General features: G+C 37.6%; 1 protein-coding gene across 1 annotated transcript; it reads left to right on the top strand.

The window, feature by feature from the left end:
* The first annotated feature begins 320 nt into the window (after positions 1-320).
* Positions 321-10,380, top strand: ufm1 (ubiquitin-fold modifier 1). The gene is made up of 6 exons (XM_008427275.2): positions 321-425; positions 528-584; positions 2,324-2,381; positions 4,534-4,573; positions 5,321-5,353; positions 9,697-10,380. Coding segments are annotated over exons 1-6 (264 nt in total). The 5' UTR covers positions 321-423; the 3' UTR covers positions 9,771-10,380.
* The last annotated feature ends 5,925 nt before the right edge of the window (positions 10,381-16,305 follow it).

Here is a 16,305-nt window from a genome sequence, read left to right on the forward strand (position 1 = left end):
TTTTTACATTTGACTTGTAATATGACATTCTGATCTGCAATTTGTTTTTTCAGCAACACAAAATAACGTGGTAATCTTTTCTCCCAAAATAGGAGATCGAAAAAAATAAAAACATGAAGTTCAGCAAAGATAAATGTGCACGTAATAATTGTCTGCGCACTGTTGTTGCTCTTTACGGTAAACGTTAGTAGTCTGCTGTAAATGCCTGTAAGTTAGGGGAGGACGAATAAACCTTTAAATATGATTACATTTTAAGTGCTTTGCAGTAAAATATTATAATGACAGAAACATGTTTTTACCTTCGTGACTCCAGAAAACAACGATGAATATGTATCAGTGTCACACTGATGACGTGTACGTACGGGTCCTTCTGACTTCCGGGTCTGGATAAATAGACTGCAACGGAGCCGCCTCACCTAAAATATGTGAGTGTAATCTCTTTCTTGTTTGATATTTTCAGAGAACAGAGATTGTTGTCGGTGTCCGGTCCGTATATTTAATAGCGCTCTTCTTATTCTCCTTATTAGGTCTAAAGTAACGTTTAAAATCACCCTGACGTCGGATCCCCGGCTGCCATACAAAGTGTGAGTTCTCTGACAGCTCAGCACTCATAGCTGTGGATTATTGTGATTTTTTTTCCACCCACCCTCTTTGCTCTAAATAATTTGGCGTTACATTCTGCAGTGAAAGTGATACTATCTTGCCAATAAGCTAGTTTACGAAACAGCGTGACAGCTGTTGAGTACAGCCATAAAAAAAATAAAATAAAACACTTATACGAAAGTTATATCATGAGTCGCTTCTTGTAGTTTGCTTCCAAACGTTGGATTTTTTCGTAATCCTTTGACTTGACTAATTGTGCGAGTGGTTTTCTGAAGGTTTGTCAAAAAGTTTCTATATTCATGTCTTCTAACTTGGTATTTTACGAAAACTGTTGTTTGGATTTATATTTAATAATCCTAAATTTAAGTTTTGAGTCTTCGATGTGGTAGATTTTGTACACATTTTTGCTTAATTTGCAAGCATGACGATAAGGTTTGTTTGGTCTTTAATTTTTCGCTCAAATAAGAAACTTCAAACCCGATAGATGTGAGCAATAAGACCCTGATGTAGGTGAATTGCTTAAGTACATTTGAACATCACGTTTTAAATTAAATTAGCTTTTTAAAGATCCTAAGTGTTACTGAAACTTATGTTGACCCTGCTGTAATCTAGAAACAAATGTGATTAGATGCTAAATCATCTTTAATAAAATAAGAATAAGAAGTGGGCACCAGCCACTTGAATATTGTACAAGCAATTTTTTCCCCATACAAATTTGTGTAATATATAGTTTTTTTGGTTAAAGTGATGCTAAAAACTTTAACCTAAAAACTTTAGCATCGCTCCTCTTGGAAGTTTGAAGGTTTCTGTCAGTTGCTTGACACCAGAAATGAAGCTCCACATCAGTTTTCAGTTTCTCCTCTACTCAGATGTTTAAAAATGCTCATGTGTTGGATTTGTATATCTGTTCAGAATAACTTGTGTAATCTGTAAGCTTTGTTTGACATGACGCAAACTTTACAAATAATTAACAGCTTTCCTCTCCCTGATGCAACTAAACCCCAAACGGTGTTTCCCACACCCTGCCTCAGAGCTCACATGATGTAGTTTTTCCTGTTGCAACATTTCTTGCTGCATCCTTACAGGTCAAAGTTACTCATATAAAGGGGGGCATGGTTGCTTGTTTATGATGGGTCAATGTAGAAACAGCATTAAGTCAGACTAAATAATTCCTCAACCTGCTTTTACTAATTAACCTCTGCTTAACTTTTGAAAAAGGCTCCAAGTGGAGAACAGTAAGCTGTAAGTGGTAAGACAACTGGGCCAAGCAGAGCATTCTGAATTTTGAAAGGAAGCTATTTGACAGCCAGATGAGGTCTGACTGTGGCTGTTTGCATAGATAAAGAGAATATGATAATGAAATGGCAAATTAAATCTACCTTTGATATTTTCAAAGGTTATCCTCTGTTTAATCATTATTAGCCTTTATTAACAGACTTGTCCATATTTTCCTCAAAGTGCTGCCTTAGTAGGTGCTTCACTCTGCTCTCTGCTTCTTGCTGCTGCACTGACTGCTAATTGATTTTGTCCAACATGACATCTGCTCTCTTTATATTATCTCACTTGGTTATCTCAATTTAACTCAACCAAACTTTAAAATGTCTGTGTTTGTTCTGCTGTGTCCTCCCGAGTTCTCTGACAGCTGTTGCTTTTAGATAAAAAGCATCAAAGTTCTGTTTGGATATTTTTTATTTCCTTTCCTTTGTTTTATTTCTTTCAGATTAAGTGTCCCAGAAAGCACACCTTTCACAGCGGTTTTAAAGTTTGCAGCTGAAGAGGTAAACTTGCATGTTGTCTGAAATATTTGCTCACTGGGGCTGCACAGTGGTGCAGTTGGTAGAGCTGTTGCCTTGCAGCAAGAAGGTTCTGGGTTTGATTCCCAGCCCTGGTCTTTCTGTATGGAGTTTGCATGTTCTCCCTGCGCATGCGTGGGTTTTCTCCGGGTACTCCGGTTTCCTCCCACAGTCCAAAAACATGACTGTTAGGTTGAATACAAGTGCACACAATATTAGTAATATTAGTGTCTCATTACATATCTCCAAATTGCCCCTAGGTGTGAGTGTGTGTGTGTGCATGGTTGTTTGTCCTGTGTGTCTCTGTGTTGCCCTGCGACAGACTGGCGACCTGTCCAGGTGACCCCGCCTCTCGCCTGGGACGTTAGCTGGAGATCGGCACCAGCAACCCTCCCGACCCCACTGAGGGACAAGGGTGCAAAGAAAATGGATGGATGGATGGATGGATGGATATTTGCTCACCAGCAGGGTTGTGAACTTCAAAAAAAAAATCTCTTAAATCTTTGGCTATTTAACGAACGATGCATTGTAATAAAATAATCCTGAAATGTTTGAGGTTAAACCTTGATGTACAACATCTGGACACCTGCCTTTGCCTTCTTGTATTTGGGTGACGGCAGCCGTGTCCAAAATGACACACCTGTCATGATTTAACATGACTAAAATTAGGGTCTGAAACCAGGCCAGTCCTACAGCTACTAACATTTAACTTGTCATTGCGTCCCTCATCTCAATCAAATAAATGACTCGTTGCTAGGCTTCTGTAGAGCTGGATGACATGCTAATGATTGAATTTATTTGATTCAGATGTTTCAGAGCAAATATGCATCTAAAAGTTGCAGGAAAGTTTCTCTCGATGACGTCATTTGGCAGCACTAGGCATAAGGAGAGCATTGTCATTTTGCTGTTTTTTTGGAAAAACAGACAGCAGGGGGGGGGAAATCTAGCTGAGACAGTTCTGTATACCTAAAAACAAATAATCAAATAAACATTTAATGATGTTGATGTTGTTGGAAACTGTTTAGAAAAGATGAACCATTAAGTACTGAGTAGGTGACTGAATGAGCCAGCTTTAAGCAATCCAGATCTTGGAAAAAAGAAATCACTTATGTTCTTCCATGTTGTGTTTGCATAAACCGACAAGAGTCCAACAGCCCAGAGAGAGATTAAGCTGCTGATGTGCTGTTTTTCCAGGGTGCTGGCAGGGTGTTAATTTAGTTCAGTTATGAACCAGCATACTGATGGAGTTTTGTTTTGTTTACACCACAACACACACAGCCCCCGAGAGGGACAGTGATGGGATAAAAGAAATTTGTTTTAAATTCAATTGTTTTCATCACTGTTAAAGGCTTTTCCCAGAATTTGTCTCACAATTTCAGTTGTGCTCATTTAGATGTTGTGTCTCTTGGTAAAACCCTTTCTGAAGTATTGATTTAGCCAGATATGAAATCACAAAAAACGGTCATAGATTTGACGTTTTCATTTATGGTGGCTTTAGCAAACTGAAACAAAGACTAAATAGCTGAGCTTGACCTCACCTGTATTCCACATTTACTCTCCTTTCTATTGCGTGGTGGACAGTTCTTGGCCAACCTTATCTTTCTGGTGCCAGACTGCTCCTTCCCACCTCCCCTCTGCAAATCCCACCAGCTCTCATCCTCTTTCCGCTGAGCACTGAAGTATGGCCTTTATTGTGACCAGGCTGGCTGATTTTTCTCCCAGAAATCAAGCCTAGCTTCTTTTTTTCCCCTCAGCTTCTCACACTAAGTGTGTTAGCGCAATTTTTGTCTTTGACAAGTACAAGAGTTTGCGAAGGAATTTCTGAAAACACATTTTCTTTTTTTCATGTTTCACAAACTTTGCTTGACGGGACATTGCTACAGCATGTTTTTTTGTTGTTGTTTTATTTCCAAAGTGTTCCTGACTGAGAGTTTCAGTGTGCAGAAGTTTTTTTTTTTTTTCAAATGTGTGTTTTTTGTTTGCGTTAAGTCTTTAGGTCAAGTAATCTATTTTTGTGCACGTTTCAAATTGCTTAGCAATTACAATTTTCTGCTGCTGACATATTGAAAAAGACTTCTGTTGAGAATTTTACTGCTGATAATGGTATGATTACATTATTTTTTTCCTCTTTTTACAGTTCAAAGTGCCATCAGCAACCAGTGCCATTATAACAAATGGTAAGGTCAAAGGGAGAAAAGTCTTTCACCCAATTTATATGCATCTGAGCCTGTTTAGAGTCCTGAACTCTTAATATGCTCCCCATATATATAGTTTGTGTACATAAAAAAATGTAAATAATTGTCACAGATTATATTTGTATAACTGATCAATTTGTTTAAACAGGATTAGGAATAATTAGAAAATTAGGTCAGAAAACTTACCCTATTGATTCCTTTTTCCATCTGTGAAAATCTCTGCTTATCCATATCAATTTAATTTAAACGTTTTGAAAATCTTACAAATCCTACTGAACAGGATCAGCCTGTTTGTAGATTTTCAGTGAATCGCCATGCTTTTTAGAGGGCAGTGTTTGAATTTAAAACAGAAAATGTGTCTGAAGGAAAGGTCGTCTTCCATATTTAATTGAAACCAAAATTGGGAGGGAAATGTTTATTGTCGGTATATTTTGTAGAGAACAATTGGATGCAGCCATAATTAGGATTTGCTCATCAGAAATCTAAATAACAATATGAAATCAGTGTATTTCTGGCTATTTTGTCTTTCCAGATAGTTTTGAGATGAAATTTGCATTTAAATGGCTTCAATATGACTGATGTATCAAACATCAGATTTACTTTGATCAGAATGGATGTTTGGGTCTTTATTAGTCAAGATAGAATTGGCCTTTTTTTGGGTCACTGTCACTCTGTTGCAGCTTATTTGCATGATAACCGTCATTGCTCACATTATGTGTTTCTTTCCAGATGGAATAGGAATCAACCCTGCCCAGACCGCAGGTGAGCTATGATGTTGTTTTTCCGCTTTTGTTTTCTCCGCTCATTAAAACAAATGGCACATTTAGATGTTTGATTTTGTGCCGCTAACAAAAATCCTATTTGGAAATTTGAGCTTTTCTTTTGAGCCATGATTGTTGTTTTTGGAAGCCCGATCAGTTCTGGGGGTTTATTTTTATTTTTTTTCCCCAATTCCTAATGATGGTGAGAAAGTTTTTTGAGGTTTGTTTTTCACAAAGACTTTAATTAAAAGTTGAATAAAACAAATAAAAATATCAAAAGTTTCCTTAAGGTTCCATTGCCAATTAGTCTGAAATCCCTCCAAGTTAGTTTTATAGAAAGTTTAATTACAGAGAGATTCTCACTGCTGCAGCTTTTTTTTTTGTTTTTATTATGTTGAGTAGGGAAAAAAACTCAAATTAACCTAATTTCTGTTTTCATGTTTTTGACTAAAAATAAAAAAAGCTTATATTTTAGGTTTAAATTCTGTAGTTTACAATGTAAAATATATATATTTTTTTCTTTTAGCTTTCCTTTGTTATAACTAGTTTTCAAATTAATATCTGGGGAAATAAATAAAATGTGCTTTTGTAAAATTCTAAAGAAATCCAAACTGTGATCTCAGCTTGAGATGCATCACAAAGGATGTTCCAAAAAAATCATAATTGTTTTTTATTCTTACTGATCTGAGTAATTTGAAACTGAAATAGAAACTACCAAAGTTGAGAAATATTGCAATTAGATTTGAGTTCAACAGTTCCTGGCAAAGCTATACACATCATATTTAACAGTTAAACGGGCTCTTTTCTCATGTTACCACCACAAACTTTAATATATTTCATTGCAATTGCGTGTTATGATCAATATTAAGTAGTGCATAATTTGAAACGGTGGGGAATGTATGCATAGTTTCTCTCTTTTTTTTTTGTCCATTTTTGGGGACGGGGCTTGGAGGGCGCGTACAGTGGAAGGCCAGAAAGACGTTTTATCATACATTTCTTTTTTTGCTTTTGTCTACAAGCAGAGGAGAACCTTCTAATGCTGTGGGCTGTAGTTATACTTGCTACTGATAAGTACTGTGCAGATCCACTTTAAAATACTCTCGCATCGCAAATGTGTTGTTGACAAGCTCCTGCCAGTGAGTCACACAAAACATGCATCGTCGTTTGCCTTTCAGGATCATTGAGTACACACACAGACAGAATGTATTCATCCAGACCCTGTCTGATCTTTGCTTACATCTCACTACTTTGCACCAAACTCTGTCAGAGAATATTTCTAAAGGCAAAAATGTTGAAAGTCAAATCTTAGAATCAAAGTTCATAAAGACACAAGTCAAAAATCAGTTCTATGTATGCTGTCTTGCTGCTCCGAAGGTGACGTGTTCCCCCCCAGAGATCCATCAATACAATGGGAGACTTCAGTCGTTCATCTAACAGCTTTACAGATAGTCTCAATATGTCTTCTACTGAAAATATGGTTCATCCCGAAGACGTTGCTTTAGACTCCTCTTTCTAAACAGCAGCAAGTAGTTAATTTCACATCCCAAACCGTTTAAAAAGTCTAATAAAAGTGATGCACATTATCTCAGAATTCAGTAAAATAAGCGCTTAAGCCTTTTAAATTATGCATGCTTATAAGATGAGACCTTTATGTGAGCGTTACTTGCAGTTCGTGCTCCAAAAAGTAGGAGGTTATGCACAGTGACTCACGAGTATAAAGAAAAGGCACACCGACTCAGAATTTAAATGTAACTTACATTGATGCCTCTCTGCAAGAGGAGTGGAGGTAACAGTCAGTTTGGGTTAAAGTCTCTCCCGCTTCTTATATTGTTGTTATTCCCAACTGAATCATGTGCTCTATGTCTCAGCCTCCTTGGTGTTTCACGGAGGTTCAACTTTCTCTTTATTCAAGTTATCAACCTCATCAAACGGTAGTTACAGATGACTGGGTTTTCTGCATAATGCAGGGTGAGATAACGCCTGCAACCTGCTTCAGGCAAAGTGGAGTCTGTTCTGATAGGAACAACAACAAGAAAAAAAAATAGTTATGTCGTGTTGGGCTTCCACAACGGCTTTTTTTATCTACACTACACTGCTTTGTGTGCGGCCAAGAATAGCCTCGGTTCAGACACCTTTGTCACATTGACTTTTTTTCACCCACTGCAGCCGCTTTCCTTCACGTTCACACAACTGAGTACACAGCTGAAATTGATCGAATGTAATTTTAGTCTCGGGTTTCTCACACACTTCTCTCATATCAGCCTGGCATAGCTGCACGAGGCTGCTTCTCTGAGGCGTAACAAAAGGTCTCAGAGCATCAGGGCTGGACCACGTGGGTACTCTGACCATGCTAAATCTCTGCATTTCCATGTGTAGTTTTAATGATGTCTTGTTAAATAATAATAATAAAACAGAAATCAATGTTGCAATTTGTGGTGTACAGTGCTTGTCGAAATCACTCAAACTTGTTCATATTTCACCAATTTACAATCAACTTGAATGCATTGTAATTGGATTTTATGTGAAGAGTGTAGTTCAAGATTGGAAAGTAAAGAGAAATTTATGCACAGGGATTAAAAAAAAAATTTACACAAATCTAATTTTGAAGTGAGGCATTAATATTTACCCAGCTTCCATCTTTTATGTGATATCTCTTGATAATACCCAGTTCAAACAAATGCCTACGAAACTTCATAAGTAAATAGACTCCATGTGTGTCATTTAGATTCAGTATAAATCCAGCTGAAACTAAAGAACAGCATGTTCTTTTTAAGAGAACGTTTTTGCTCACTGATGTTCTTTTGGAAGAACAGGATGTCCTTTTAAATGAACATTGGTGAACAAACGGCACCGAAGAGGCCACATCAAGCAGGTTGGGATGATGTTGTGGAAAAGTTTAGGCAGGAGGCTCACGATGACGGCTGCAGGGATCCACAAGGCAGGTGGGAGACTCCGTCGACCTGACCTTTATAAAAGACGGAGAAGAAGAAAGCTTCCTACATGTGGAGAATCCAGCAAACATGTGGCAGAAGGGGCTCTGGTCAGACGAGACCAACATTTAAATTACCATGTTTGGCCTTGCATCTCTACAATGATGTCTAGAGTCTAACACTTGGCTTATTTGTTTAGTGGTGCTTTTCTCCTAGATGAGGTACTCAAGTGAGCTACTGTTGCCACCAACTAAACTTTCTTTAACATGGAAAGTACTCCTGAGCTGCTGCTTCTGTGCTTTGTGTGTGTGGTCTGTTTTAAAGCCCCAGTTGTTGCTGCCAGATGGCTGCTCACTCTGAGTCAGGTTCAGCTGCAAGATTATTCCCATTAGATGGAAGTTCCCCTCTTTCCTGTTGCCACATTTATACCCAGTATCAGGAACAGCTGCAGAGTTAAAATCCCAGTGTTCAGAGTTTTTGTTGACAATACACCTCTTCACCTACTTGACTAACAAACTGAACTCACTGGATTGTCTCATAACGAGGATAGAGTTGGATTTTTATATAGCTGACTTTCAATCAGTTTTCGTGATTGGATTAAATTGACTGCCTACTTATGTGTGTGAATTACATTTTATGTGTTTTAACAAAACATTTGTTGTAAAAGACGATCTAAAATCAAGTGAGACATTGTGGTGGCAGCATCATGAAGGGGGGCTGCTTTGTTTGTCAGCAAGGCCAAAGACGTCGGGGTAATTCTGAAAAGGAAAACCTGAGTCGACTGGAGGTTTACCTTCAAGTAGGACAGCAACTAAACATGCATGAGGAGTTGTAGTGGAATGGTTGAGGCTGAAGCATATATATGTGTTGAAATGATCCATTGATCATTCAGACCTAAATCAAGTTGTGAATTTCTTTCAAAAGTTCTTCCCCTTCAATAAAGTCTGGAGGGGAAGAACTATGTTGCATAGAATAATGAGCTAAAATCTTGTTCTTTAAATGTGCATACCTAAAAACCACTGACTGAATGGAGAATGAATGCTTGTGTACATCACACATTTTTATTCAAAAACATGTTCCCACTTCACACAAACGAGCTCTATTTTATCACATAAAAGTAAATCATGAATACTTTTTCCTTCAGACACATTTCCATGTTGAAACTTTTGAATCCAACTAAAATGTCTAAACACAACTTGTCTATATCTTTGTATACAAACCCGTAATTCTCAAGTAGTTTGGATTTTGTGCTTAATATTTTGGTATTAAATTGTATAGAGAGAGAGAGAGGGTTTAAAGAAATGCTTGCTGCTGGTGAGTGGGTTTGTTCCTGTTAGCTTCAGTGACTGTAAAAAGACCCCTTTCATCCCCAACATGAACCGTGATCCTCACAGCTCTCCGTCCTCTGTTGCAGGGAACGTGTTTCTAAAGCACGGCTCGGAGCTCCGCATCATTCCCAGAGACAGAGTGGGAGGACAAGGAGACTGACTTGTGCAGCATTTCCCTGTCGATGGCATAATGACTCACACCACAGATACACACTTACGACCCAGGAAACACCGCAGCATGTTTCATATTTATTTTTTAAGCCCACACGACTGACAGTGACTCACATGAGAATATGCATATTTGAAGTTGCCGGTGACACACAAGAGATGAGATGTTATCAAGCAGGAGCTGAGGTTTGGAGTAACGACGAGAGGAATGACCTGAAATGCTGAGTAATAATTCTAAGCAAGGCAGATTTAGAGTAACTTTTGTATTATTTCACACACTCAACAATCAATACATAAACATAATATCTTTTTTTTATTGCTTACTTTAGTTTAACCTGCATTGTAAATATGGCAGCATAACAGGTGATTTATTTTTTTTTTATTTTATTTTTTTTAAATAAATGTAATCAGATTATTTTAAGGAATCTTGTTACTTTGCTGATGAAGATAATTAGCCTGCTCACATTATTTCTTTCTGTAAAGCTCCTATCCCTAACAATCAAAACAACTTGCATTATTGATGTGTTCTGAACTTGTACTGTGGACCCGGTGGAAACATCCTATGAGCAAATAAAACTATAAAATTGAATTCTGCAAACACACGGCACTCTGCTGCCCTCTTCCTCCTCAGTTTTAACCATCAGGCTGTGTTCAGGCTGGTTGTTGAATTTAAAGGATATGCATTCTGCATCTTCACACATTAAATGGAGATGATTACTGACAGCCCACCAGGATTATTTTAATATGCAAAGTTAAGTTGGATTTATTATGATTTGATCAGGAGGTGCTGAGGAAATAGGATTTGCATTTAAAAAGCTGTGATTAATATGCAGACACCATGAAACTGTATCACTATTCATAACATTTTTCATTAAATGCATGAAGACATTAAATGCATAAAAATTTATATAGTGATTAAAAAAAAAGGAATACAAATTGTTGCGCTATGAAAACATGCAGCAATTTGATCATCTCTGCATGAAACCCTCATTTTCTACACCTGATTTATTCTGCTCTTTATCGCCCAGATTTCCCAGTGCGCCCAGGGCGGCTCTCCTGTCCGTCACAGGCACGCGTCTAAATGATATGTTTTTCAATAATATGTTATTCTTTAGCCCCGGAAAATAGGACGGGCACACCAAGTTAAGAACAAGCTGCAGAGAATAGTGCAGAAAACTCAAATGTTGCCTTTCGCTGTAGCCATTAGGATGCAGACCCAGATGGGAGGGAGGAGCAGGAGGGCCATTGCAAATGGATTTTCTAATTTATTTTAATCAAAGTCACTGCAGGGCAAATTCATCAGAAATCTACTTATGAAATGGCAAAAAGCCACAGTGTGTCTTGGGTGCAGCAGATGTTATCTATTTCAGGGCTGCTGTTTAAGAGCCTAAAATTGACTTCTTGTTACAGATCCTTAGTACTCCAGATATTTGCAAAATAGGCTTTTATTTTTGTCAAATCAATGCTTACACTGGCGTGATTGAATGGATTGACAAAAAAGATGTAATCTGTCTGAAAATACCAATCCGGACCGGGCACTGACATGTGGATCAGGGCAGGATGAATTGATTGCAGTGATTTAGAAAATCAAGTTCACTTTCCATCAAATGGCTCTTTCCACAGATCTTTTTGTGCTCTTTTCTTTGTTCTTTTTGGTCCCCGCTGCTTTATAAATGTCAGCATGCACTCTTGAGTGTGCACTTTGGCCTCTCAATATAGAAAGCCAATTTAAAATGAGATCTGAAGATATTTCTTGACCTCTATGATAAAATCTCTGCTTTAGCCACAGGTCAGCGAGTCAGAAAAAGAAAGATCAGTTTGTGGAAACAGACTTCTTCTGACAGCACTGGTGATTAATTTGCTGTTCACTCTCACAGAAATGATGTAATATTGTAAAATAATAAATGAGTGAAGGTTTTCGCATGCAGGCAGCCAGATCTTATCACTCATCCTGTAATAAAAAACACTGAGTTTTCTCTCATCAGAGCTTTTAATATTCCTACTGACCTTATTCTGCCCTCTTCTGTCATAAATTCAGTATAGAAACAGTAGGAATACAATGCGAGGGATCAGTGAAGGCTCTAGAACTTTCTTTTAGCAAACAATGAAAGTTATTAACTTCTCTTCAGAGATTGTCTGCAGCTTGTTTTATCTTTTCAGCTTTAGTGTGGTTTGCAGCATTTATTGTATTCTCACCTGGGAAAACTCAATTAACACAGTTAATATTTATAGAAGTTGAAGAAAGCAGATTCTAAGATGATTTTTTTGTTACTCTTGCATCACAGAAGACGATCTTTTTGAGTTTTACAGAGGATGGGAAAAAGGTGCCTAATCCAAAAAGTACATCTTACAGCTTGATCAAAAATGGCAGCTTCCCATATGGACAAGCTGAGTGCCTTCTGGTTTAAAGATTTATTAACAGAGGAGACAAGGACAGAGTTTTATGGCTGCAGAAACTAGAATGTGTAGCAGAGTCCATGTTTGGTCATCAAATCCTAGAACCTCAAGAAAAGATGTAGGACTTCTGGCTTAAGGAAAAGCCTTCAACTGTACATCAAAGCAGAAAGCCAACAACAAAACGGAGTGTTTTGATAGAAAAATGATGCCAAACCCACATGAAACTTATTTTGTAATGCAATAAGTTTCTGGAATGTCCCTGCCGAAAGCCATTCCAGGATTTTCTTTTACATGTCGGGTCTATGGCAAACAAGCAACCAGTTTAAATGAAGTCTATCAATTCTGCCAAGAAATTTGGCAAAAATATCAATCAGTGTTGTGCCAGAAACTTGATGATGGACGAATAAAACTGTGATTTCTCTGTAACAATCACTTAAAAAATAAATAATTAAAAGCCAAAAAAATATGACTTTCATGATATTTGTAATAAAATGTGCTAGTGATTAATTGCTTTAAGCATGTTTGATTTTTTTTTGTCTATGCTTAATCTCTTATATTTGTACAAGAGAAAATTAAACTTTCTTCTCGTCAACTCTCCTGAACATTAGTATCACAAAATCCGGACAGAACAGATTATTCTGTTCTGTCAGAACTCTGTCAGTTCTTATATATTCTTATAAGAATCTATAAGAATATAGATTCTTATATTATGTAAGAATAATATAAGAATCTTATATTATTCTTACATTATAAGATTCTTATAATGTAAGAATCTTATAATCTTACATTATAAGATTCATTCAAAACATGTGGGGACAGGCTATCAAAGATAAAATAGGATTGACAAGGATTGACATGTCCGTACATTAATGTACTATATGGCGTCTAATCGAATGCATTCTGTGAGAGAGCACTATGTTTAGGCTGTTCCAGCTCTCAGACCATGAAGGACGCCTAACCTGCTCTCAGAGCTGGCTGATAGCTAAACTTAAGCTGTTTCTGACTGATTTTCTCTCAGGGACTAATTCAGCAGTCCAGTTCTGGCTGTCTGAGTCCTGATCCCCAGTTTTTTTTTTTCTTTTCCTCATTCAATATCAAAAGCACTGCCATGCTGTATTTTGTTCTGTCTTTCCTCTTCAAGTTAAATGTTTTAGCTCAATCTGTTAAATCAGGCCTGCAGGAAAAAAACATCTAGTTCTCTCCTGTTTTTGCATCTTTGAGTCCATGTGAATTAAAGTTGGTGGGGATATTTTTAAATCATGAGGAGGGTGCATTTAAGGACAACAGCTTCCGGCTCAGCTGATGTGTGTGGTAAAAAAATAAATAAATAAAAACAGAGCAAAGTTTCATCTAATTTACTTTTCACAGCAGTAGCTTGTTTAGGCTCGGTGACAGCCTGCTGTGAGAGTGTGACCTTAAGGTGGAGATGTCACTTAGAACTCCACAAATACTCCAGTGGAGATGAAGCACTCACAGTGACACTGACTCTTAATGAATCCTCTGTTCATCCTCTTACTCTTACTGAAAAAATAAATAAATAAATAAAAATACCCCAACGTCTTTTGGCAGTTTCCTAAAGTTGGTGTCGATCTCATGGGATTGCTTTTCCATCATCACAGAAGAAGCATCAGCTTGCTGAGTGCAACATTAACCCACCAAAACAGCCAAGGACAACCCGAACAATCCTGCTGGGTAAATACGTTTGGGGAGGGCCTGTTGATTTCTCTTGAGGGTGTTGTCTTCAAAATATATAAATCAAAATGTCCCAGGCACATACATTTTTTAGGCTTCACTGCATTTTCTCTCTGTGCACTGCATGCAGATCCATCAAATCTACAACTTAACCAAAACTTTGTTCTAAACTAATTTTATCAGGATGTATTAAGACTGGATGAGCAATGTGCCTACAGAAGAGTTTATGCAGTGGATGTAGGGTTTGTTGTTACACTGCTTAAACATTTTTTCTCATTTTGTGATATAACAAACTTCAAAGTATTATGATAAAACATAGACTGGCTTATCTGTATAGTTATGCTGCCATAGGACAAACTGACCCCTTTTTCTAACTTTCTTCTTCTTTCTTCTTATTTGCTGTTTTTTCAACTGTTAACTTTTTGCTTTCGCTCGTTTTTTTCCTCCATAGAAGATAGCTTATGGGCTGGAGTTCTATTTCAGGATGAAGGTGTGAAGTGATTTAAAGTAGGGTTAGGTCATAAACAGTATCCCACGCTGAAAACCCCTCACAGAACTTTGTTCTGTTTACCATCTCAAAGTTAGAAGTGTATGGCACAACTGCAAATCTACCAGGACATGACTGTCCTCTTAAACTGACCGCTAGAGAGAGCAAAGCATTAATCAGATATGCAGCCAAGAGATCTGTGGCGACTCTGGTGGAACTGCCAGGATCTGCAGCTCAGGTGAAACAATCTGACAATATGGCCACTCAGTACTTCTATAATCTGAGAAGAGTGGTACGAAGGAAGCCTTGTTGAAAGAAAGGCATGAGACACTGTTTAAAGTAAAAAAATGAAACAGGACGATGAAAACAACTCAGAGCCACAATGTCACAATGTACATTTTAATAATAATATACAAATAATCCAGATGTGTCTTAAATCTCTCCCTTCAAATGCTCCACCACTTCTTCACCACCAGAGAGCAGTAGAAAATAAAAAAAACATAATCGTATTAATTCTTCACCTGGTCATTTCAATGTGAAGCAAAACCACCTATAAGTCAACAAGCCATTTAATTCAAACTTTATTTTATTGAAATCCATTAGTAATGTGAATTGAGTAATGCCAATATTTTTTGTACGATCAAAGAACTTGTATTGCACTAAAAAATAGTTTTTGAAATTGTGGGGTGCTGTTTTTTTAAATGCTTTTGTCTCCTGTTTTGATTATATGACAAGAAAGATATGAAAATGCTGCGGAAGCTCAGACAGACAATAGAAAGATCTGACATTAAGGGTTGCAACCTGCCACTGCCTGCAGGGCTGAGTGCTTCGTCTGATTGATGCAGGCTCTCTCCTCATTAGGCTGATCACCTTTGTGAAACAAAAACACAACAGACCAAACAAAAGAGGAAAGAAAAGTTTCTTGCATATCATTACATTTCAGGATTTAGACTGAATGACACCATGCGGCACACTTTGCAGAAGGAAGAAAGACAAAGCATAACAGTACAAAGGTGGTGATTAAAATTCTCCCTGTTCTCTCATTTTTTAGGGCATTTAGGTCTGAACAGTTTTTCTCACAAAGTTCTCACAGTTCAAACTGGTATTTACCCAATCCTCCTCAGATTGGTAATCATGTATTTGCTCCTGTGAATGAAAGGCAAAGATCCACAAACTGATTGTTATCTCTTACAATTTTGGAGTATGTGAGACACGGGAAGAAACTAGCAGTTTCACCCGACGGTAAACATTACCCAGGAAGGTGCTTTGTGTAAACTTACATGGTCATTGTGTTGATGATTACAGAGTACTGGCTGTACTGAAATTTTAGTTCAGACGCAAGAGTTCCCCTGCAAACATGCATCCTCTAAATGTGTGAATTTCCACAACTATAACCTGAGAAAAAGGACAGGCCAGATGTGACGCTTTGTGTAAAGTGTGTGTAGGTGAAAACTGGAATAAGAAGGAAGTGTTAGACTGATGATTCCTATTACATGTTCAACTGACCCAGGGAAATGTCATTTCAGGCTACAGGGAAATATAACCCATGGTTGTGCAAGTCAAGTTGTTGCTTTCATGTGTTTTCTTCCAGAAAAGCCGAGTTCTCTGTGACAACAAAGATAGAGAAGTTTGAGAGGAATGACGAGGAAAGCTGAAAGAACAAGTGTGGCAGCTGTTTTTAGAAAACGCACAGACACAAAACAGACTCGGTACTTCACTTTACAAGAGCAGAGATGAGTGAAAACACAACAAAATATAAAACTAAACCGGCAAAGATTCGTTATTTTAAACTAATTTCAAATAAAAACAAGCACAAAATTAAACGCATCATGAAATCATAAAGCGTCGTAGCTGTTTGTAATGATAAAGGGCCAAAACACAGACAAGAGGTAGGGACAACAATGAGAACAGTGTTAATAATAATTTGAACAAGCGCCGCTCCGGCCTATAG

This window comes from Poecilia reticulata, linkage group LG14 (genome assembly GCF_000633615.1).
Source record: "Poecilia reticulata strain Guanapo linkage group LG14, Guppy_female_1.0+MT, whole genome shotgun sequence".
Lineage (NCBI taxonomy): Eukaryota > Metazoa > Chordata > Actinopteri > Cyprinodontiformes > Poeciliidae > Poecilia > Poecilia reticulata.

Bases quoted from the DNA above. Each gene is read 5' to 3' on its own strand.
- ufm1 (XM_008427275.2), top strand. The intron at 4,574-5,320 runs GTAAGGTCAAAG...GTTTCTTTCCAG, and splicing joins CAGTGCCATTATAACAAATG to ATGGAATAGGAATCAACCCT. The intron at 5,354-9,696 runs GTGAGCTATGAT...CCTCTGTTGCAG, and splicing joins CAACCCTGCCCAGACCGCAG to GGAACGTGTTTCTAAAGCAC.